Source organism: Bemisia tabaci, chromosome 3 (assembly GCF_918797505.1).
Source record: "Bemisia tabaci chromosome 3, PGI_BMITA_v3".
Lineage (NCBI taxonomy): Eukaryota > Metazoa > Arthropoda > Insecta > Hemiptera > Aleyrodidae > Bemisia > Bemisia tabaci.
This window is the reverse complement of record NC_092795.1, coordinates 46,452,838-46,477,768: the sequence shown is the minus strand read 5'-3', so window position 1 is coordinate 46,477,768 and position 24,931 is coordinate 46,452,838. Positions and strand designations below refer to the sequence as shown.

The 24,931-nt window shown below is 39.1% G+C and overlaps 1 protein-coding gene across 2 annotated transcripts in view; it reads right to left on the bottom strand.

Moving 5' to 3' along the window:
- Positions 1–2,577: 2,577 nt before the first annotated feature.
- Positions 2,578–24,931, bottom strand: part of LOC109030698 (uncharacterized) — a 71,233-nt gene continuing 48,879 nt past the window's right edge. The window contains exons 2-5 of one of the 2 annotated variants that reach the window (XM_072298463.1): positions 23,029–23,399; positions 7,599–7,859; positions 6,448–6,731; positions 2,578–5,308 (exon numbers count right to left, since the gene is read on the bottom strand). In XM_072298463.1, coding sequence (XP_072154564.1) covers positions 4,903–5,308; positions 6,448–6,731; positions 7,599–7,859; positions 23,029–23,085 — 1,008 coding nt within the window. In that variant the 5' untranslated portion in view covers positions 23,086–23,399 and the 3' untranslated portion in view covers positions 2,578–4,902. The remainder of the gene's footprint in view (positions 5,309–6,447; positions 6,732–7,598; positions 7,860–23,028; positions 23,400–24,931) is intronic. The other variant, XM_019041790.2, reaches the window with a different exon arrangement.

Here is a 24,931-nt window from a genome sequence, read left to right as displayed (position 1 = left end):
GGCTGGATTTTAGTAAAAAAATGTGCAGCATTTCATCCCACACTGAGAAAACATTATGATTATAATAACCATATTAGTGGTGTTCAATATGAGCTCTTCATTAGTAGTTGCCATAACCGACAATAGAGATATTTTTACCATTAAATGGTAATTTTACTACTGTACACTTGTAAAATTACGTTTGCTCCAGTAAAAATATAACTATTATTGGTTATGGCCACTACTAATTTAGAGTACATATTGAGCACCACTAGTATGGTAATTATAACAATAGTTTTTTCTCAGTGCCTCGATATAACTCGAACAATTTAGCAGAGGTCATACTGCGGAGGTTTGTTTGTGAACAAGCGCAAAACGCTTCTTTTGGTTGAGCGGAAACGCGGCAACCAACTACTTGGATGATGGACAGGACAATCTGATAACCTAGACCTGGTAAATGGTAATGACTGATGGCCACGATGAGGGAAGTTCAATAATTATGCCTCATAAAACTTCAGTAACAGGATTCGCGGCCCTTCAGAGGTATCGTCTGTTACTACCCACTCCTCCTCACCTTGCAAATCACCAGGCGAAATTTTAGGACAAAAGTTCATTGGCAGACACACGCCTCCGCGCTCGAGCCAACTCATTCTGAATTCAAATATTGATGCTGCTTCCAATGGCTTTGGCGCTCAGGTTGGCTGTGCGATGACACATTCGCTTATTCGTAAAATAATTTAGACCGCAGATATTGAGCTGAAACAACTCTGACTGCTTAATTTGCATAGGCGGATTCAAGGAGGCGTAGGGGATGCATGCCCCCTCCTTTCCGAAAAAAAGGATAAAGAAAAATGAGAGAAACGTTGGCAAAAAAATATCTTACAGACGACTCATTAAAAAAGTTGACAAGAAAAAATGCTCTTGATTCAATCGGATTTTTGCTTGCGACGAGATCCAAGCCTCTTAATTCAAGCAGATTTCCTTTTGATACAAGCAAAAATCCAATGAATCAAAAGTATTTTTTGTTTCAAAATTTTTAAGAATCTCCAGGTGTGTTATTAAGGGAAAAGGGATAACATTGAAAATAAGATCACATTTACGACAATGCGAATCACTATCAGTGAGTTATTTTTCAGAAGATTTCCCCACTTGTTTATCCTCCTCTTCTCACTCCTTGAATATAGTTGCAATGACATCTCTGCTGTGCTCAAGAAAAACGCCATTTGAACCTTCAGGCGTTGCCAAATTGCCGTTGGTAAATTAAAAATTTTCGAGAAAATTTGTAAATATTTTTTTTCCAATTTTTCAGGTAGGTAATTTTTTTCAAAATTTTCCCTAAAGTTCTTGTGAATTTCTCGGAAAAATATTGATTTTTTCCCTAAAAAATATACATTTTATCGGAGGAAATTTGGCAACTCTCGAATGTTCTTACGGCGTTATTCCTTAACACGGCAGTTCTGAACTAAGAAGCTCAGAGTCTGAAAGACGCAATTAAGGGCTCCGCACATGCTATCCGATCGGAGTTCAGAGATGGTTAGCTCCGTATTATAGAGTCGTAACTTCGACTGTTCCGGTTTCAGTTGCCGAAGCAACGGCTTCTACATCCGAAATACACGGCCTCTGAACCCTGGACGGGTGGTATGTCCATAATGGCCATAGTAATGTCTTTCAGAAACGGAGCTTCTTTTCCAGTGTCCTTGACACTCTCTTCGATTCTGGACCACGATTGCAATCCTTGCATGAGCCTTTTAAGATTGGTCAGTTACCATCCTTTCCTATCCTCTCGAGTTATGAGGGAGGGGAGGGGGGGGGGGTACTTCAGCACCTTATAAAACAGCTTTGCCCAAGATGTAATAGTTGGTTCCGAGAGTGTGTGACTCATTGAGTTCCGTCCGATTCATATTCAGATTTTTATTCATACGAATGATAATCGTGTCCAGGAGAGGCCAGCTGTGAATAGAGCTCTCTTCAGTTCACGTAACCTCACTATGCGTGTGAATTTCTGAAGGCTCCCGTTTTCAATGGGGCCCGACGTATTGTTTATTTTCGTTCTTTCTCCTCGCGGTGGCCCTGACTCTTTCTCACAAGCCTCATAACTGGACATAGAGCATCTTACGTAAATTTTGAGCAGAGCTTCAGTCGAACCTCCTGCCTGTAATATACTAATGATATGGACTTTTAAAACGTAAACTTAATTATGACAACAATGGGCATTTGAATTTCTTCACTTCATGACGGCTATCTGCGGAAAGTACCTATCTCGATTGTGGCGTTTCAAAATTTCCGCTCGTATTAATTATTCTTCGAAGAAAAACGACATATCTTCATTGTTCGTGATTGTAGCAACAAATTTTTCTAGGAGGGAAACTTCAGGAAAATGTTCAACAGATTGCGTTGCCCGGTAAAATTATTAAAAAGTAGAGTAAGTCGGAACTTTGCAACGTCTTAAAGCGAGACGCAAGATTTTGGAGCTGAACTTGATTAGTTTGCTCAAACCTTTCTTTATTCGGAGGATTGTAATTTTCTGTATCAAGCTCCTTCTTTTTACAAGGATAAAAGTGAGGTATTTTAATCATCAGACAAAAGCAAAGCGGAGGATAAAATTTACGTTTTTATTTTTCCAAACATTATTTGACACTAAGATGGAAATTAAAGGAAGCTTTCAATATCATCCGAACGGCTGAAACCGTTTGAACAGGTAAAAATCAGTTTGAGATAACCGTGAATGGTTATCTTAAAATGATTTTCACCTGTTTCTGAAAAGTTCGGCCATGGGCTCAGTTTTCTTTTAGTTATTAATATATATGAATCCTATATTAATATTTACAAACGTTCACTATACACAAGACAATTGTAAACAAATCAGATTCTATGAATTGTAATAATTACGGTATGGCTTGTAGTTATGTTTAAATATCTAAATAGCAGAATGATTCTTATCACATTAATTTTGACTTGTAAAGTAAAGGTCATGAAGCATTGACCTTATATTACTTAAAATAAGGCTTCTAACTTTTACTGCACAAAATAAGTTATTTTGATTTTTCTCTGAGGCTGCATGTGCAGTAGAAGTTTGAAATAGAGAGAAAAAATAATCTTTAAAAAAAATATGAGAAAATTATTCAATAACTTAACTAAATTTGCCGTAAAATGTACAAGTTTAATATTTACAATGAAAAAATCAAGTCTATGATCGCATCTGGCTACTATTCCAAAGAACATACAAAATTCTTCAGTCATTAGTTTTTTCAATGAATAATTCGTTTGATGTCTTTTGACTGAGCTATGTATGAATGCTTTCACAATTCCAACTTCAGTCGTAAAAAAATGAGAATTTTAATGGTACGTTTAAAATGGCACTCCTATCCTTGGAATTCAGCCCTCCTCCCCTTCTTCGTGAGTGCATCCATGATCCTCACAATGGATGTTGCATCTACTTGCAACGTCACTACTTCTGATTTTTTTTATCCGCGTACACGAATTCTTTCATTTCTATGAATATCTTTTTTCTCAGTGAAAGACGTAGAGTTTCTATGAAGATACTATGCAGCACACCCACGCTGGATGGCACTGATTGTTTTTTAAAAGGGTGTATTGCATGGGAAAATCATCCTTTGGACAAACATAATTGATTTTTGCTGCTGTAAAATCCGCGATTCTAAAAACACGATTCCCTGACACGCGAATTGACCCATGTTGTAAAGAACCTCCCAGAAAAGGTCCTATTTTGCACCTTTTCTGGAAACCCGGGAAATTCATTGACTCCCTAAAATAACGCCTTTATGTTAAAAGCATCTTGTTCGAGGTCAGGTTCCGTTAGCTTCAGTTCGATGCTGATTTTGATGACGCGACTTAGATGTCTACTCTGTGCTAATTATGTCATTTTTCTATCACTGATTTGTTTAATCTAGCTTTTAAAAGGCTAAAGTCTAGGGCCTTTCCTCATAACAAGGTTTCAAATCAACCATACTCCTAAAGTCGACATTCAAAACCGAGCAGATTCCACCAGGCGTTGCTATGGTTGCTAATTAAGGTTATGCTTCGTGTATCAAATTGTAAAAAAACTTGAATTCCCTCGAATTTTAGACTTCATTCAGGGGAAATTCCTCTAAATTTTACGATAAGAATTTTTACTCTCAATTAATCTCAATTCGCGTTAAATACAGGAAACATTTCATCTTAGCAACGCCTGATGTCGCTTACTAGGTTTTTTGTGCCACTCACCAGTTCCTCGAGTTCCACGGCAAAGGGGCAACTTTTTAGGAGCCTCTCTTTGTCAACGTTCTGAAATAAGGGCGTATCTCAATTTCCACGTAAGCCCCGTTTTACACGTGAATCAGTGGCGAGGCGTGCATGATCGATCATCGATATTTCCCCATTTGAAGCTACGGTAAAGAATCGATTATTGAGGTGTTCGTTGCGAACACCCTGTTTATCGATCCTTTTCCATGGGTTTAAATGGCAGATCCATCGATATATCGCAAAGCACGCCACGCCTCTGATGTGAATCCATGCTTTCTGGGGCTCATGCGAAAAGCGAGATACGTCTTCATACACGGAGAAAAAAACTTCGTGCATGGGACCCGAAGTTGAGGTCATAAACGGATCTCTGAAGTTTTCTGATCACGCATCCAAAAACTCGAGGTCGAGCTGCTGAAGTTCGGGTCAGACATCGAGGAACTTCGGTATGTACCGGAGTACTTCAGATATGTGACCAGACCTTCGGTATATATCGAAGTACTTCAGATGCCGGACCCGAACTTCGGCGGCTGGACCTCAAGTTTTTAGATACGTGATCCGAGAACTTCAGAGATCCATATGACCTCAACTTTGGGTCCCACGCACGAAGTTTTTTTCTCCGTATACGTCTACACGTCTTCATACGTCGGAGGAGCGACGTTTTCTCCAAGCCATTGACCTCGCCTAGAACCTAGGATCGTAAGGCGTGGAGTTGAAGCCAACATACCTATTATTCTTTCGCACCTTAAAACCGCTCCCTGGACTCGTGTTATAGTAGATGACCCTCCGGATGCCGAAGGGATCGATGTAGCCGAAGCTGCCGGCTCGCTGGTAACTGTTGGGGGATTCCTCCTCGTGGTAGTGGCGCGGAAGGTAGTAGCGGAAGCCGTTGTGAGTCATGGCCACGCCGTCGTAGCTCGAGTCCAGGATGGCGTTGTCCAGGGTGTTGTCGTTGTAGGTCTTGGTGTTGAAGTACGGCCGGAATGTGATCGGTTGCACGTAGTCTTGAGACAGCGGCGAGTAGTTCTCTGGCTTCGGGTACGCGTTTGGCGTCACCACCACTTCTGGTTCCTGCTTGCGCTCCCCGAACCTGGAGGGTCAAAGTTCATTGGGTTAGAATGGAGATGTTGGATGTCTGAGAAATTTGCCATTGACTATAGATCCTTATTTGAAAGTTCGCGAGAAACACGATGGTGCCCCTGGTTTTCTCTGAAATCAACTCCCAAGCTTAAAGAAGCTCTCAAGCTGAGGCTAAAATGGAGGAGATATTCCACGTTATTCTGAGAGCCCACCTCTAGATCAAGACAAACTCTCTATGCAAAGATAGGGAGCAAATACATCAGTAGGGTTGCCGTGTTTTCAGTTTTAGAGTCCCCAAATGAAGTGGCAGCCCTGTCAATGTTTTTGCTCCCTATCTCTGCATGGAGAGTTTGTCTTGATGTAGAGGTGAACTCTCAGGGTAGCGTGGGATATCTCCTTCATTTTGGCCTCAACTTGAGAGCTTTGTTGAGCTTGGGAGTTGATTTCGGAGAAAACCAGTGGCACCATCGTGTTTCTCGCGAACTTTTATTATTTTCGACTGTCGTCATGAGACTAAAGAATTCATGTACCAAAGTTGACAAAGGTATTCAACGTAATAGAGGCAGGGTTTTTTCTAGAGAAAAAATATTGCATTCGATACTAATATCGAAACTGCACTCGAATGCGATATTTTTCCTCTGAAAAACCCCTACCTTTAATACGTTAAATTTCTTTATCAAATTTGGTAAAAACTAAAAACCTTTATGTAAACTAAAAACCTTTATGTTATAATACATTTAAGAAAGAAGGCAGAGAATTTACAATTCCTGTTCTTTTAGATAATCATAGTATTATCTAACGTTAACATATAAAATTAATGCAGTTTGTTAAGTTTTAGTTTTAAGCCACGTAGATAGATACAAGAAACACTTGTAGTAGTTACGATATATTTAAATAAAATTTCTTTTTTAAAAAAAAAAAAAAAAAAAAAAAAAAAAAAAAAAAAAAAAAAAAAAAAAAAAAAAAAAAAATTTGGTACATGAATTCTTCAGTCTAATGACAAGAGAAGTGCGATTTTAAAATTTGAAAAAGTAGCTGAAATTATGGAACGAATTGATGCGATATATCGCACGTCGCTCTGACACAAAAAATAGCAACCGTCGAATCACCTTAAATAATTCTTATGAATAAGACTCTTTGCAAGTATACCTGAGGTAGTCCTGGACTTGCTGTTTTCGTTCGTGGAGGTAATCTGAGACAGGGATGGCATTGGGTGACTCTTTGGATTTGAGGTAGTCGGCTAGTGAGATGGGGGTGGAGCTGGGTTCCAGGGTCGTTGGGAAGCGGAGCAAGGCAGAGCTGTCGTAAGATGATTTGTAGACGGGAGGCTGGGGTTTCAGCTGCGCGTTTTCTACCCCCACACCACCTTGGCTTGGCACATATTTCGCTGAAGCCACCGCGTTACCTATCGGTGCTTCCTTACCAACAAAAACCTTTGGACAAAATGAAAATGAAAAGTATGAATGATATGGTCTGTGAATATGCAGGCGTGTTAGAAAAATGGGTGAAGCCGATGAGTATTCCAAGGGTCAATCATTTGATAGCTCTAAATATTGCCAGAATATGATAGTCACATTTCCTTTTGACAACCGAAAAATTCGCATCGGGTGAAAAATGAAATGTGAATATCACGATACAACCCGATAAAGAAAAATGAAACATAAGTACCGGATACATTTGAAATCGGTAAGACTTTACCATAGATTGCATGAAATGAATGTATGTACATGTGCGTGTATGTTGATTGTACAGAATGAGGAAAAGTATTCGATTATCGTGTCCGTACAGGAAGTAGAACATTAATTTATCTAAACCAGTGGTTAATATTATTTGGTTAGATTTGGGTTACATTGACCAAATCTTCGGGTAGGTATTTTGCAATCTCGTTAAAAATCAGGCGCAAACCGCCAAGATCGAACCTAAATCGTATTGATGATAAGTAGTCCAATGCGCCAGCTACTGGCAAGTTACAATGTCTTGAGTCACATTCAGAGGTACAAAAGTTCTTCAGCAGGACAACTTTTTTCATCCCGCGATATCTCAGAGTAACCTACGATTTACTCGATCGATTTTACCAAAATTTTAGTTTTCTGGTCAATCTGACCAAAAAAGTAACTCAAAATAACCCCTAGGAACCATAAACACGAGATCTTAAACTGTGAGGGTAGTGAGCTTGGAAAAAACAAATCCATTCTATTTTTCTTCTCTAGCGTTAAAGTCTCCGAAGAAATTTTTCTCCCGTGTCTGGTTATAGAAGAATATATTTAATAATACTTAATTGCCGTACAAATTAGACAAACCTTTTTGGTTTTGACGATGCGGTAGCCTTTGTCGTCTGCGATGTAGTCCCGAAGGCGTAGGTAGCCGTCCGGGTCGACCCAGCCGTAGGAGCCGACGACGGTACCGTCCGGGAGCCGCTTCTCCTTGCGGTACTGCCCGCTCATCGTCTGGTACCGGAAGTACCGCTCTGGGCCCTCGTCCGTCTGGATATGGTACTGCGTCTTCGGGTCCGTGTCCCATCCTCCTTCGATTTTGGCACTGCTGATTTCGATTATCGCCAACTGAAACACACCCAGCAGGTCGAAATAAGCTTAGAGTTTCAACTTCAAACTCATTAGAGTATTAAAACTCTGCATCGTTTTATGATAAAACTCTCCCTCCCCTCACGTAACACGACGTAATTTAGCCTCAAATCCATATAATGAATAACTAATGTTGGCTAGCCCTCTTCCTTCAGTGCCATTTTGGCACTGCTGATTTCGATTATCGCCAACTGAAACACACCCAGCAGGTCGAAATAAGCTTAGAGTTTAAACTTCAAACTCATTAGAGTATTAAAACTCTGCATCGTTTTATGATAAAACTCTCCCTCCCCTCACGTAACACGACGTAATTTAGCCTCAAATCCATATAATGAATAACTAATGTTGGCTAGCCCTCTTCCTTCAGTGCCATTTTGGCACTGCTGATTTCGATTATCGCCAACTGAAACACACCCAGCAGGTCGAAATAAGCTTAGAGTTTAAACTTCAAACTCATTAGAGTATTAAAACTCTGCATCGTTTTATGATAAAACTCTCCCTCCCCTCACGTAACACGACGTAATTTAGCCTCAAATCCATATAATGAATAACTAATGTTGGCTAGCCCTCTTCCTTCAGTGCCATTTTGGCACTGCTGATTTCGATTATCGCCAACTGAAACACACCCAGCAGGTCGAAATAAGCTTAGAGTTTCAACTTCAAACTCAGTAAAGTATTAGAAAAGCGCATCGTTTCATGATAAAACACTCCCTCCCTGTATGTAACACGACGTAATGCAGCCTCAAATCCCTATGATGAAATACTAATGTTGGCAAACACTCTTTCTTAATCATTTTTTCGGAACACAAGGAAAAAGTTCAAATAGGGTTAGATGAAATCCGGGGCATTTTGCTCTGCGGAATAATCTGGAAAAACTGAGGTTTTGAGAAAGATATAAACGATGATTTAATTCAATAATATTTTAATTTGTATCCACATTTTTAAGAGAGTTGACAAGGCTACGTAACGCTGCGATTCACCCCTTCCCATTGTAACGACTGAGAACCCCCCCCCCCTCCCTTCCTGGATGTGTTATAGGACACAAGGGTATACCCAAATGCCCTGGCTCAAAGCCTAATAAGCGTCAAATACAATGAATAGATTTCAAGTATACGTATTAGGAATTGGGAAGTAAGAGATTTTCCAAAAGGTGATAAATCGCCTTCACTTTGACTTGATACTTCCCACCGACATCCAAGCTGAAATAGTTGTATCTGCTTACATGGGGTTGAGAGGGATGTAAATGATTTCCCTCTGAATGAAACTTACTAAAAATCTCACTGCGTGTCAAAATCGTATTGACCGCAACAATACACCTAATAATTTTGTAAGTTAAAGAAGCACCTACACCGACAAAATTGCAACAGTCGGAGATCAAAGCTCCCTTTAACAAATTAATCACGGCAATCATGTTTTTCGATCACTTTCTTGCTTCGGTCCAAAACTCAATACTCAAAGCTCCGAGTTCGAACACGCAATATTATCTCACAGCACGGTTGATTGATGTGTGACGTCACATAAAACTGACACGAAAGATGCAAGCACGATACGGAACATATTAATAATCGTCCGTGTAATTTTCGAGATTAAGCGGTGTCAGAGCTGCATAGCGACGGTGAAACTGCAAAAACGCTTATCTCGCTTACGATACCTTAAAGTCAAAATGTACGCTTTCATTTTATTTTATGAAAGGGATCAAACTTGCGCAGTTGCTCGAGATTTTCATACAATACTCTTCACGCACGGATGAGAAATCTCTCAAATTTTCAAGGAATAATATTAAATATTTTTCAATTCAGAACATAAAGTATGACAGGAAGTTTGTGACACCGCAAACTGATATATCGACGGTGAAACTACCAAACCACGTATCTCGGTTTGCGACGTCGCAGACTTCCTGTCATACTTTATTTTTTAAATGAAAAACTACTTAACATCCAGTCTTGAAAATTTCTGTGATTTTTCCTCTTTGTGCGGAGAAAATTCCGTGAAAATTTCAAGGAATGATATTGATTTGGTCTTCTTCAAAAAAATAAAATGTGAGCGTAGATTTTTAAACACCGCAAACGAGATACGTGGTTTGGTAGTTTCACCGTCGATATGCGTTTCTGCACTGCCATGCTAAGGAAGACCGCCGTATTAGCCTTTGGACATTGCCGAATTTCCTTTGACAAATCACACATTTTCGGGACTTTATAAATATTTTTTTTTCCAATTTTGCAGAGAACTATGCTCGTATTTTGATCTAAGACGAAGATAAGAGATCCTTCATTGGTATCCTGGCAATGATGGAAGCTTTTATTTTCGGGACTGAGACATTCATTCAACCGTTAACTTACTTACTAAGTGGACGTTGAGCAATGTGCTGGGTATTCCGTTTGGCAAACATACCGAAGTTTGGTAAACTTATTCTGCTCATTTCTTCACAAGAATCTCAACATCTACCGAGCAGGTAAGATTACTGTTGCTCTCATGCAACTGTCCATGAGGAAGTGTTGGATCCCCGAGGGTAAAAGTTTCCACCTGTCGCCGAGAGGCCAGTGGAGAATCTCTTGCCTCAGATCTAAAGTGTCAGAAAACTTCAAGGAAAAGTGGACCGCGCTAAGCAGAAAGGAACCAAATCACATCAGCTACTGGCAATTTAATTTTTTACCAAGAAATTCAGGCGGCTGCACTGCACTGAGGATTGGCCCAACATGGCCGAAACGCGTGTGCAGATGCCCTCCCGAATTGACGTAACTAGCGTTGCACCAAACAGCATATCTCTTGGAGGGAAAATTGTGCTCATATGAGCTTTTTCCCTCTGTGTTGAGATTTTCAGCTTTTTTAACGCACGTTGGCAAGAAACTCCAACATACTGTCTTATTTTTTACATGAAAACGGTTGCGTGGATTTTTGTGCAAATCTGAGCATAGTGCAAAGAAAATTCCTTAAAATTTTCAACGGAATCCGCACAAACGTTATCTCCTGAAAAACATTAAATTGTCCAATTAAATTTGACAATAGCTGACGTGTCTTGGTTTCTTTCTGCTCAACGCGGTCCAAGTATTCAAAACTTCCTTTAAAAATAAATATTTTTTCAGAGGAAATTTGGCAACATTGGAATGCTCTTACGGCGTTTTTCCATATCGCGACCGTAAAGTTTCGTTGTCGATATCTGGCAAGGTGGTCCAGTATCGGGAAGCGGGATCTCACGTCATCCGACGGCGATCTAGACCCGTCTAGCTCGTCGGTCGGGTTGTGCAACGAGCTATGAGTAACAGGTCATTAGCCGTCCTGACGTCGCCGTCGCCTCTTCCCTCTTTTTATCCGCTTTTTTAATGACAAGAACGCGGATTCAAGAGCGGGCCCCCCTCGCACACTGGAAAAAAAACACATTGGATCTAGAGTCCAGACTCTTAAAAACATCGACTAGAAAAAATACTATTGATTCAATCAGCTCTAATAGCTTAAATCAAGAACCAAGCCTCTTAATTTGAGCGGATTTTCGTTTGATTTAAGCTTGAATCTGATTGAATCAAGAGTATTTTTTTTTGGTCAATGTTTTCAAGAGTGTGGACTCTAGATCCAATGTGCTTTTTTTCCAGTGCACGGTGGATCGAGTCAATTGGAGAAGTTGGACAAAATTTGGAAACTTTAAACGCTTGTAACTCCATTTAGACAAATTTTTGGAGTTCTAAAAGTGGTTTCATTGGTTTTTTCGTGAAATTTGCTTCAAGAAGCACCCCTTAAACTTTAAAATATGACGAAATAAACATAAAAATTCGCAGTTTGAGTAAAAAATTTCATGTCCGACCTCTCTAATTGATTCGACCCACTGTGCGTCGCTTGATGGGCTTCCCGGGTGACGCGGCGCCGACGATGCGCACAAAATGAGTCCGCCGTTGTCATTTTTAGGGAGTTCCGCGTTTGTCGCTGCTCTACATTCACCGAAGCGCATTCGCTAATTAACTCACTAATTATTTTCGATCGTAAAAACCTGGGGTAAAGTTATCGGTAGACCGGTAAACGACAGCTCGGAATAGAATCTCGACGTTTTTATTGCATCTTCGATGATTTGACCGTAAATTATGTGACACGTTTTGAGAACGGAGAAAGTCAACAGCTCCGTAACAGATGCACTATGAGAGGGAGAGAGAAAGAAGGGTCAGAGGGCTGATTGTTGAAATTGATAGACAAAGAAGACATAGGGAGCAATCCTATTGGTTGTAATGGGTGGTTCTTATAGACTAAGAGGGTAAATTTATGGTTAAAAATTTTGGATTTTCATGAGCACGGTCTAATGGTGGAATTTCATCCTTCAATACTGCAAAAGTTGTCTGCGTCGTTAGCCATCATATACAGTTACCATGAATAATTTATTAGACTTCAGAAAGGTTTAAATATAACATTATTTTTAAGGTCTTGAAGCAGTGCAGAAAAATCTTGGAATAGGGAGTGAACATACTTTTGATTAGGCGAGATTTATTCTATTCTGAGACTGTGTTTTGCATTTTCTTTTAGTTTTGAAAATTTAAAGGCGGAAAGATAAAATAAGTAAAATTGATGAAACGGCTACATTTAAAAGTCCACGTACCAGAGGTCTCTTTTTTAATTCCTAGTGTATAAAAACTCTCTTTTTGTTGAAATTTGGCAACATATTTCTGGCAGAAAATTACTGCCTTACTTAGTTTTTCAATCCGCAAGTAAGATTGTTGTCTCTGGGAATAGTATCAAATAACCACGTTGCTTTTACCCCATGCACTAATGATGGTTTCGCAGTGCGGCATATTCCAATTTTTGATACGGTTTCCCCACAATTATGCTCAGCTGACAAAAAGCTCATTACTGCAAAAAAAAGTACAGCTAATTCCATTGACATAGGTCTGTTTTCCTTCTATTAAAATTGCTTTCATTTTTAACTGCTTTAGGAGCGGAAAGAGACCATTGTCAGTGTCTGTAGTCCTCAGGTTTCTACAGCAATTATGCCTTACGGAGGGAATTGTGTGGACCTGAGCTCAAAGTTCCTTTGTCATTAAGCATGGAAAGTACTCCATACGCAATTATGACGGCATTGACAAAATTATATTCCCTACAAGTTATTGCCGAATTATTCCAACCTATATCCAGCTTTCAGTGGGAAAATCAAAAGTTTTCTTTGAAGAAAGAGGAGTAGAAAAAGAGAAGAGAAAGAAGAGAAGAAGAGGAAGGAGAAAAAGAGAGGGATAGGAATGAAGAGACAGGAGAGAAGTATAGAAGACAGAAGATGAAAGGGTAGAAGGAAAGGGAAGGGAAGAAGACTTAGAATTGGTGAGAAGAGAAGAGGATGTAGAAGGCGAATAAGAGGAAGATAAATAAGAGGAAGATAAATAAGAAAAAAACATAACGACGGTGAAACTATCAGACCACGAATCTCGATTGCAGAATTTAAAAATCTTCGCTACAATGTCATTATTTTTGGGGAGATCAAATTAATATTATTCCTAGAAGTTTTCACAGACTTTTCTTTGCTGAGAGAAGAAAAATCAAGGAAGTTATCAAGAATTGACGTTGAATACTTTTCTATTCAAAAAATAAAGTATGACAGGAAATCTGCACCGTCACAAACCGAGATACGTGGTTTCACCGTCGATAAATTCTAATTGTTCCCTTGTCCAAGTTCTTCTTTCCTTTTTTTCTCCTATTCCTCTTCATGTCCTCTTTTTTCCTCTTTTCTGTTTCCCTCCACACCCCCTTTCTTTTTGGCGCGTATACGTAGTATACCGCCTTTGCGATCGTTTCGAACCTTGCTCGATACAATAACCGAGTCCCTTAGTTCCTTACCGAAAAGTGACTACCGCGAACTTCTGAGATTTTCCAAAGCGTGTAAAAAGTTTATTTATCCGTCAATAATTATGATTTAAAGTTGTTTCTCATTCTGGGGCTCTCTAGTTTATGTGCAGTGAATACCAAGAGTCTACGTTACTTGGTTTTCTTAAAAAAAGCCTAAGAGTACGACGCGCTGATTTAAAATATGCATATATAAGCAGAATCAAGCGAATTGATTCGAGGATGGCTGAGCAGGTCGGCACTCTCGGAATGATAATTTAACTCCTCCGCTTTGTTCAGAACGTTGCTTTGACAGATCTCCAAACCTCTGTTATACTTTTCAAAAGTTGGTACCCGTGCTCTGATAGTGCTGTTCATCTGACAACAATGTCAGTGTCAGCTGATAATAATATTTTTATCATATGAGGTTAATAAAAAGTTTTCAGTCAGTCTTTGACATCCTGAATAATTGTCTTGGTATTTATTTACTAATTTTACAGAATTATATTTTATTTCTTATTAAAACTAAGAAATACAGTGCAATCTGTGTAAGTGCAATCTGTGATGAGCCTCGAGACTCATTAGACCATTAGCTAAACGTGGCTCATACAGGAATCCACTTACCCCTCTCTTCCCCACGCTCCTGATCACTGCGTCGGCGCGGCGTCTCGACGAACAATAGCTAATGACGGTCGCCAAGCTAGGCCGGGATCCTCAGCTCCTCGCCCAATTACTTACGCTTCATTAACCATTTCACCGTCACGCTAGGATTCGCCCAATTTTCGAAAAAATTATTTCGCGAGTTTTTAGCAATTTTTTCCTTACTCTCTGTTGAAACACGAATTAAAAGAGGTCTCATTCATAAAAATCGGCCAAATAGAAGAGAAGTTACAGTATTCGAAATCCGAAGAAATCAACAAAACTTCTCCAAACAAAAAATAAAATGAAGGGGAAAAAAAAGAAATGTATAAATTACAATTTAATATGATTGACCTCAGAATGTGACAAGCAATTCATTTATAAAAAGGAGAAAAAATTGAGTGAAATTACAAAAAATTAGCCTCTTGCAAGGGGCTTCCTTGTATGAGTTTTGACCTGAAGACAAGTAAATCCCGTTACATTATTAAAACGAAATTGACTCCATAGTTTAATGCCTTAGTTTCTTGAATACGATTATTTTAAGCTCTCGAAAATTTATACCAGCAATTTTACCCATGGGGTGATTTCCTGAGAGCTGATAATATCACGAATTTCTCATAGAGCCCTTCAAAAATGGCTTGCTTTTTGGGCAGCCGATTCGGCCATCAAACCGGGGTTTAAATGGAAGCTGATAATAACACAAAGCTCTGAGAAAAATTTTGAGATGAGTATAGGAACGGTTTGTAAATTACGAGGAGAGGCGGGCATTCTGTTCAGCATATCGATACATAAGTATTTTCACACGTAGAATTTAATTTTCACGTCAGGGAGTCGACATATTTTGATTTTTTCGATTTTATACGGAAAATGTATGGTTTTTTCGGGATTGAAATTACTTACAATTGTTTCATGAAAAATGAATGCACCCAAAATGACTATAGCATTTTGACTTTCACATACGTGCACTCACTAAATCGATTGGTAAATTCAAAGAGTGGGTACATCGACCTGATATATCAAGTTTCTGCAATTTTTCACGGCAAATCGGTAGATTTTCGGGATGTGGATTGCTTACTTTCAATTCATGAATGAATAAAGCATGGACATGGTTAAGCTTCTTTGCATGAAAAGACGTTTAAAATAAAAAAATCAAGACATATTTAATACAATTGCATTTATATCGAGTATAAATCTCTTTTCAATAATATAACGGGATTTATAATACCGGTGATTTGGGTATTTTAGCCCAAAAATACCTTTAAATCGACTTTATCTTCTAGGAGTTCGACAGAATTTTTCCTTTCTTCGCTTAAATTTTTCCGTAGCACTTTTCTTCAAGAATCTGATAAGATTTTGCTTGAGGCAGATCAAAAAACTTAAATTTGTTCGAATAGCTTTCTAGATTTACAATACACGGTCTCGTCAAGGTGCCTCGTTGACCTTGCACTGTTGGATCGTTAATTCTCTTGTTGTGCTGCTTGCCTTTTTTGAAATCTCTGTAAACGAAAACTAAAGGGGTTGATATGTGCGAGTTAATGACGCGCCTTATCAACACATTGTGTTGGAGTTCACTGCTTGTTTTCTACTAATTTTTTTCCCCATCTTCCTCCGATTTTTATCGGGTCCTCATCTGACACATGTTCAAAATCCTATATCCTCGGCTATCAGAATAGTCAAACTTCTCTAAACGCGAGAGTGGCATGATACTGTGCTAAGGAAAAACGCCGTATGAACACCCGAGAGTTGCCAAATTTCCCCTCTTAAAATATGAATTTTTGAAACCAATAATGAATATTTCTACTTGAAATTCTCTGAAACTTTAGATTCATTGCGAGGAAAATTCTCTGGAAAACCGGATGGAAAGTTTTCACGAGTTTTCTTGAAATTTTGTATTTTACCAACAGCAATTTGGCAACGCGCGAGGATTCATACGGTGTTCTTCCGTAGCACGGCAGCATGGGTGAGAGATACAATCAATATCTTTAATCTCAGACCTGCGGTCTGCCTGTCCTGGTCACCCTCGAAAATGAAGCCAGAGATGCTGTTTGGTGTTTATCCATCGATTGATCAAGGAAAAGTGTTGGCCGCAACGTGCATCTCTTTATTGTTCACGGGTTGTTAGCGGAGCATTGTCTAGCAGGGTCCGAACATGCATTGTCGTGGTTACGAAACGAGTCGGTTTTTTGGCGCCGGAGCTGGCGAGTGGCGCTCCAGCCCACGTCCCGATCGGGACCGGGCATTTCCGGGAGGCTCCGGGTCACAAGGATGCCCTATCGACGGCGATCGGACGGCCGGAATATCGATCACGAGGAGCGGGCGCCTTTGCCAAATCTATCGGATAAATCTCTGCATCTGTATCCATGGAGCAGGGCTGCCGATTCGTGGGCAATTACCCACTTCGTGAGTATTTTGAACTCTGTTGGGTAATTGGTGGGAAATGGGTAATTCGTGGGTAATCCAGGCAACGGTGGGTAATCTGTGGGTATTTTCTTATTCACTAAAATCCAACGAAATAACCGTAAGAAAATTCAAATTTGGCAGTAAACGGTGGGTGAACAGTGGGTAAACGGTGGATGAACATTGGATAAACGGTGGGTAAAGCTGAAGCTGGTGGGTAAACGTGGGTAAAGTTGGGCGTTGTTGGTGGGTAAACGTGGGTAAAGTTGAGGCTGGTGGGTAAAAGTGGGTAAAGCTGGAGTCGGTGGGTAAAGTGTGAGTAAAATTGGAACCGGTGGGTAATCGATGAGGAAAAAACAACCCGGTGGTTAATCGTGGTCTCAAAAATGAGTAATCGGATCGGCAGCCCTGCCATGGAGAGTGAGATTGGCAACACCGGGGACCGGGGCTCGAACTCGGAAGAGCTCCGGTCGCGGCTTCCGAACTTTCGGTCTGCGATGAGGATGGAGAGGAGGGGGTCGCGAGATCGGGACCCAAGACTGATCCAATCTATCGCCGAGCTGTGCCCGCGCCCGTTTCGCTGGATCCTGTGCAGGAACCCTCCCTCGGCCCTGTATTGAGAGCTTTTTGAATATTTTCTGTCAGAACCTCTTCAAGTCAATCTCACTGAAAAAAATGCCGGCCGTGGAAGTCGTCCTTACGGGCCAGTGTTCGAAACTCGCCTTAAAGATTTAGGAGCCATGTGGCCCATCAAGCTCAATTTTTAGGGGCCAGATTGACTTTTTGCCTATATATCACGGCGCATTTTGTAAGAATTTAGACCGAAGATGTTTTAGTTACAGAACTAGTAGCTGTAACTTGTATAACTTTCGAAAAATCACCAAACCACTCAAATCTCACAACCTCGTATCATGATGATTGTACATAAATCCACATTCATCTAGTTGCAGATATAAACTTTAAATATCTATTTAAAAATGTTCCTTCAAAATGATTCATTTCAGCAAAAGGAGCCTCTATCCTCAATTTAATGCTCACCTCATTAGCGACCAAATCGGCCGTGTTTGGAGAAAGTTCCCAATCGTCTCGATCGTGATTGTTCGCAGTGGCGTGGCGTGCTTTGCGATATATCGAATGATTTGCCATTCAAACCTATGGAAAAGGATCGATAAACAGGAAGTTCGCAACAAACACCCTAATGGTCGATTCTTCACCATAGCTTCAAATGGAGAATTATCGATAATCAATCATTCATGCCTCGCCACTGAATGTTCGGTCCTCTTGGCTCAACTTTTCTCTCAAATCAGGTGCTTAAATCAGTCTGACAGACACTACTGGCCTTTACAGCAAATTACTGTCGGTCCTGTCTAGCGAGTCTTCGACATAACAGTCTCAATCAGTGGGGCAGGGCCAATTTTGGCGTGGTTTTCGTTGTCCGTTCTAATTCGCACTCTCGCTCCATAATCATATACATCGGATTTACACTCGGATTTTCAACTTTCTAAGAATTTCATGTTGGAAGCAGGACATTGCAAGATGTGCCAGTCAAGATCTTCATCCGATGACAATTGAATTAAGTTCGAAAATCTCCACCTGAGGAATATTGTCAATTGTTTTTCATGCGTTTTAACAATTATACAGTTATTGTGACAACATGGACCTTAAGATCCTATTTTAGTGAAGATCATCAGGCATTGAGGCACCACAGCACAGGCTGAGCAGTCAGTCTTATGTCCCCCTTGAAAGTATGATGACTGTGTGATGAAAACCTGGCCATGTCCTGAGAAATCTCTCAGAAGTATTTTGATGGCGCGAAATAAAAACTGCGCATCTGTAACGCAGAATTTTCCAATTCCCATTCGTTTTACTTTCTTTTCAAAAGAGACCAATCAAAACATCCCCTTGAAATACTTCTGAGATATCGACGGTGTATGTCGGTAAACATATAATAAATTAGAGGTTTGACAGTAAATTAGAGACCTTCATTACTAAGCAGAGCATTTTACATGTATAGCTAGAAGATTGACAACCACAACCAAACTTTTCATAGATGAACGAAGTTTATCAAAATTTCATCTTAAATTTCTTTCATTTCCATTTAATTCTGGTGTTTTGAAAAAAAATCCCTGGAAAAACGCCTGACGCTCCGTCCTGAACTGAAAGTTTAGTCGTAGAAGGATAAGGCCCCGTTTTGCATAACTACTTCGCCTAGACTCAATGATCTGGTGTTAATTGCAGGCGGGAATTTTATTGGCATGGGTATCCTGTGATTGACGTGCCGGTTCTGTGAATCATGCGCGCGTGCGCAGATCGTTTAATTGACCCCTCAACATAAATTTTCGGAGTTACCGGTCAATTACCTCCAGCGTTGCCACATGGGAGATTAAATGAATGCTTATGGGCGGATTCGTTGCAACCATAGTTGAAAAGTTTCTATGACCATATTTTTAAATGTTGTTTTTTAAAGATTTCAGATTTTATTCATCAAGAAATATCGTAGATTTTCAAAAGTGAACATTTTATGGTTTAACTCGACACTAACAATAAGTAGATAGTGTCATGATTATTACCGAAAAAAATGTCTGAAATTTTAATCCAGACATAATCGGTATAACACAAATGTTTGGACGAACACTTATCGCATTTTTGAGCACAATTTGTTATTTCATGATATAGTTTAAACAAGCAGGAAGCTCCAACGCATTGGCGTCGGAGAGCGGCTCTGGGGGCAGTAGTTGTAGTCAAGAATGAGGGCCTAGACACATTTTGTCATTGATGTACAATCCGACAACTGTCGATTCATGTTTTGTAACTTAGCAGATTTACGTAGCCGGTGTATAAATGTGTATTGGGCTTTGATATGGCGAATACATGGCATTATCACTTGTTGTATACTTTTAATTTTGAAAGCTCTTTGGAGGTCCGCTTCCTAAAAAATCTCTGGTTGATAAGTCGTTTAGCGAGGCTGCAAAAAATTTGCATTTTTATATCTGAAAGTGTAGGTATTGGTTTTTTGTATAATTGTTTTTTTGGATTGCTGGAAAAGTAACGCATACTTCTATAATTTAGGACTGAGTCAGGGAAATATAAGGTTCGTTAAATAGTAAATATTCCTAGTACCGTGTGACACTATTGTTAACGAAAAGTTTTTGCAACTTGTCAAAGAGGTTGTTGAATGATCTTCGAATAACTTTTGATGAGCTAGAGGTAATGGTTCTATCTGCAGCTCGTGGACTTCTGTACGATATTGTCCAGAATCATCTAAATTTTCAAAAAGTGTCCGCTTGTTCGATACCCAATTTGCTCATTCATGCATACAAGGAGAAGCGCATGAAAGCTTTAGCAGACATTTTGGAGATGAATCAAGAATTAGATGAAGAATTTATGACTTAAATCACGGCACCTTAATCACGGGATGACCTTAATTACGGCAACTATTTATTGTCCATGAGATGCAGATGGTTCCATTTCCCTAGCTCATCAAAAGGTATTCGAAGATCAATTTCATCAGCCACCCGTACGAACCACGTTTCTAGTGACCCGTACTTGCTTCGCACGTATGAAACATACAATCAGAGAAAACAGAATTCATCTTACAATAATCAATAATCAGTAGGACATGAATCGTTGCGATGTATAATACGACATTATAATGCGGCATTACTATTGTAATTCATTTTAATGTTTAGGGGCATTATAAATCATTATTGCCACGTCGGAATGAAATGTTGTAGACTGAATTGAAAAGCATGTTGGCAAAATTTATTATAAAAATAGTATAACATGTAGGTACATAACATAAAGGTAATACAAATTAAATGATTAGAGCGTGTATATTTCATTACATTATAGGTATATTACAATCATTTTTGTCATTGTTGGAAATTTTGATAGTTTGAATTTTGATAGTTGATAGTTGATAGTTTGAGAGTTGAAAATTTGGTTATTTTATTTAGTTAAGGTGATTCGATAGACGCCATATTTTGTGTCAGAATGGCATGCGACATATCCCATCAATTGGTTCCATTTTTTCATTTACTCATCATTTTTCTCCAATTTTAAGTTTCGCAATTCTGTTTTCAGGAGACTAAAGCACTCACTTATCAATTTGTATATTTATATTGAGTTAAGGGTAGAGACGTATTCCTCACCGGAATTGAGGAATGGAGGTGTTACAATAAGTCCGGCATTAGGTTCCATTTCGACATCAGCGACGATCAACGCTACGATACTGGAAGCCAGTCTTCCGATATTAAATCCCTAGCGGGGAAGAAAAAAAATGCCTAGATTTCGCTAAAAATCCCTAAATCCCCAGATTTGCTCAAATATACTTAAAAAATCCCTAGATTTTGCAAAAAGCGCCATTTTTTTTATGAAGAATCATGATGTCATTCGATGTAGCGATTTGCAATATTTAAATCTGATTGGCTCGTTTGAATTTTGGCGCTCTCTGAAAGCAGTGCTAATCCAGACCAATAAAATGAAAGAATATTAGTTGATTTCTTATTATTAACAGGTTGAATGCAGTTGAATGTCAAGTACATCGAAGGACGCAATCGTTTTAATTTCCGGCTTATTTGCGGGGAAAATAGTGTTGCCAAAAAGGCCTACAAAATATAGATGAAAAAATGTTTTCGATTGTCGAAGCTAGAATTGAGGTTAAAAAGTTGATTTTTGGTAACTTTACCTCATCAAAAAAAAATCCCTAGATTTCCTGAAAAATCCCTAAATCCCTGGAAATTCCGGAAAATCCCTAAATCTAGGAATAAACCCTTAGACATCGGATGGCTGTTGCAACATTTGAAACGCTGCTGCAGAATTTGCCGGGAGTATAATCGAGTGTTGAAAGTCAGTAGAATTGAACAATGTAATAATTGCTTTCCGAAATAAGCGTTATAATAAAAAAACAACGAATCTGAACTGTTAATACTGGAACACACCTTCTGTAAATGTACCTTGCGAGAGATAAGTAAAAAAATAGATGTACTGGAGGAGAAGTGCTTCTCCACAGAGTTTGAAGAAGGAAAAAAAATGCCCAAATTTACTTACTTCAGCATTTTCGGCAAAATCACTGCAATTTCCAAACCTTTCAATTTCAAATTTTCGTTTTCAATTTTTGAAGTGCATCGCCGAAGCAATCTTCTCCAATCTGTTCCAACAGTTGTTAGACGTTTACGGTTTCCCTGGTAACCTTTGTTTGCTATCAGCTGATATCGAGTAAATGACTAGGAAACTCCAACCCAGTGGTTAAAGCTTCCTTAACCGCGAAAACTTTAAAATTCAAATTTTCAAATTTTGAACGTAAAGTACATTTTTTCCATCACGAGATAAAAGCACAAACAAGTTTTGAATTGTTGACTGTATCACCATGATTCCAAAAATACAATACACAACATAGCATTGACTAACAATAAAACAGTATGCAATAAAATAAAGTCATGACAAGGAACATAGCCGAAAATGGCGCCGATTCCCATCAACCAACGCGCGGTCTCTACAATGTAACATGCTGCATTGATACTCCCCAGCTGGGACCGTCCGGAATAGCAGCTCTAGTGCAAGCACCAGAGCCGCTAAAAAGAAAAATGACATAGAACCCCGCAACTTCAGCGCACGATGCATAAAACGGTTTCTTCATCTCTTTAGCGGCATTTCAGTTATTTCAAATTTAGATGCTTGGATTTAGGATACAAGCACTAGTAATTGGCAACACAGATTTTCGTTTTATTAAGCCAAATTAGATTTGCAACGACTTTAAACCAGTGGCATAACTCTTGCTTGGTATTTATTATATTTTGCACACGTAGACTCGCGCTTTACTAAAATTGCATGGTATTAGAACGTAGCACTGATTTGAAAGCCTCCTCATCTATAAAGCAGCTTTCAAATGAAAAATACCGATCATACCATCTTAATGAGGACTGTATCATTCGACTTATTAATGCAGGAATCTACACCAATCGCCTAGCTCCTTCCTCTCCTCCAATTTAGATACAATTGTGCAACTGTAAGAGAGGAATATTCAATTTTGGTAGCGCATGGTGAAAATATTCTCTGCTTTATCATAATCGGATGACCATCACAAAAAACTTGGAGGCTGGTGCTGAGATTTGCGGTCCCGAGTGACAACATTCGGCAAAACTGACGAAAGTTCAATATATACTGTTCCGAGCTTTTGACAGTTTTTCCGAACTTTTGCACCGTTACTGAGAATCTCAACTTCAGCTGCCTAGTTTCCGAGGTATGGATATAATGGAATATGTTTTTACCTAGGAGAAAAATCTGTACGAAAATGTAGTAAATATACGCATGATGCATTACTTACCGCAAGAAAGGTTGAAATTGCGGACAGAATGAGAATGAGAAGATTATTTTGAATCATGGAGATGAACTCGTTTCCTTAAAGGAGCGCATAATCAGATGAATTACACAGACGCAATCCCCGTTGCGCGGACCACTTCGATTGGATACTTCCAAGTTTGGTATAAGCGTCAAAGTTCAAAGTTCAACATTGCGCCTCCGTTCGCTTCTCAAAAGATCACGCGGAAGTTCACAGAAGGCGAATTCAGTATTGTATCGAAACTAAATCCTTGGAGTAACACACTTCAGTTTCGCACTCTTGCACTTCATTATTCTTAGAATTTTTTGGACGTTGCTGCATTAAAAGTATGTGCAGCTTTGTTGAAGTTCACTTTTCTAAAACCAGGTTACAAAATGCTTCATGGATTATGACGTCAAAATAAAATATTTGTTCGACGTATATTGCTGGTTCACTTTGGAACATCTAATAGCGCATGTGATTTTAAATACTTGGGTTTATGGCAAGGATTTTTAGATGTTGTATTGAAAGTATAATAATTCAGTACCTTTACTGAATCAACATAGTGTTCAGTGAGAAAGGAAGACTAAAAGTACCTAAAACAGCCTATCAATGCATGTATATCAATCAGTATTCTATTGAGGTCCGTCAATAATTAAAAGAGGCAGAAAAAATGTTAATTCTTAAACTATGCCAACGATTATAATCTCGCACCTATAATATTTATCCGTCTATAGTATTAGCTTGCATAAGGTAGAGGAGGAGCTCTATGCATTTGAGTTATTGCGTGGGCAATTTCATAGAGGAGGAGAGGTAAAAAGAAAAAAAGAACGACTGTTTTCCAGAATGCATTAATCCTTGTAATGGACATGCGTTGTGGATAATCTTTAATGTGCGAATTGCAAGTTTTCCTTATATTACGTTTCGAAAATTCTCAACGCAAGTATTCCAAGGTATTCGCTCGCCCAGTAACTGTTAGATAATTGTTGATTCTCATGGAAAGAGTTATTCTTGATCAAACTTCGATACAACTGATTCTCTGAGAGTACTATGATAACTCGTTAAACACCTTCATCGATATCATTGCAAGTCACATACAGGGTGAGCGAAAAGTCCCCGACCCCCCCTCTAACTTTTGAACGAATTGAGCTAAGGAAATGAAACTTTGGGAATGTTCCTATCTCAAAGGGGACCATCTTTTGAGGGGGTCAAAATTTTGGTCCCCCCCTCAGGGGGGGACAGGGGCCCCCCAACTTTTTTTTTTCAAATAGCAACCCCTATCTTGTGATACCTCATTCGAAAGAGCATAAAAAACTAAGAATTTTGGCGCAAACCGCAGATCAATATCTCAATTTTTGACCGAGTTATGATAGGTCAAAGGTCAAATTTGACCTATTTTCAAAAAATCATAACTCCGGTTCAAATTATCGTAAAGAAAAAATAAAACGGGAAAATTTACCAAATTGTGTTCGCTTTTACGTAAAAATTGCAGAAATCACTTCGATTTAATTTTAAGGGGGGGCTCGGACCCCCAAATACGTCAATTCAAAGGTCATTCAATTTTCCTGCGAAATAAGCCAATTTCCTCTGGATTTGCCTCCACATTATCTCAGTAAGGTCAAAATCAGTTCAACATTACGTTGGCAAGTCCCCAAATTTCGGGAAAAGTTAAAAAAACGAAATTTAAACGGTCAAATTTAATCACCTTAAATTTCGTTTTTTTAACTTTTCCCGAAATTTGGGGACTTGCCAACGTAATGTTGAACTGATTTTGACCTTACTGAGATAATGTGGAGGCAAATCCAGAGGAAATTGGCTTATTTCGCAGGAAAATTGAATGACCTTTGAATTGACGTATTTGGGGGTCCGAGCCCCCCCTTAAAATTAAATCGAAGTGATTTCTGCAATT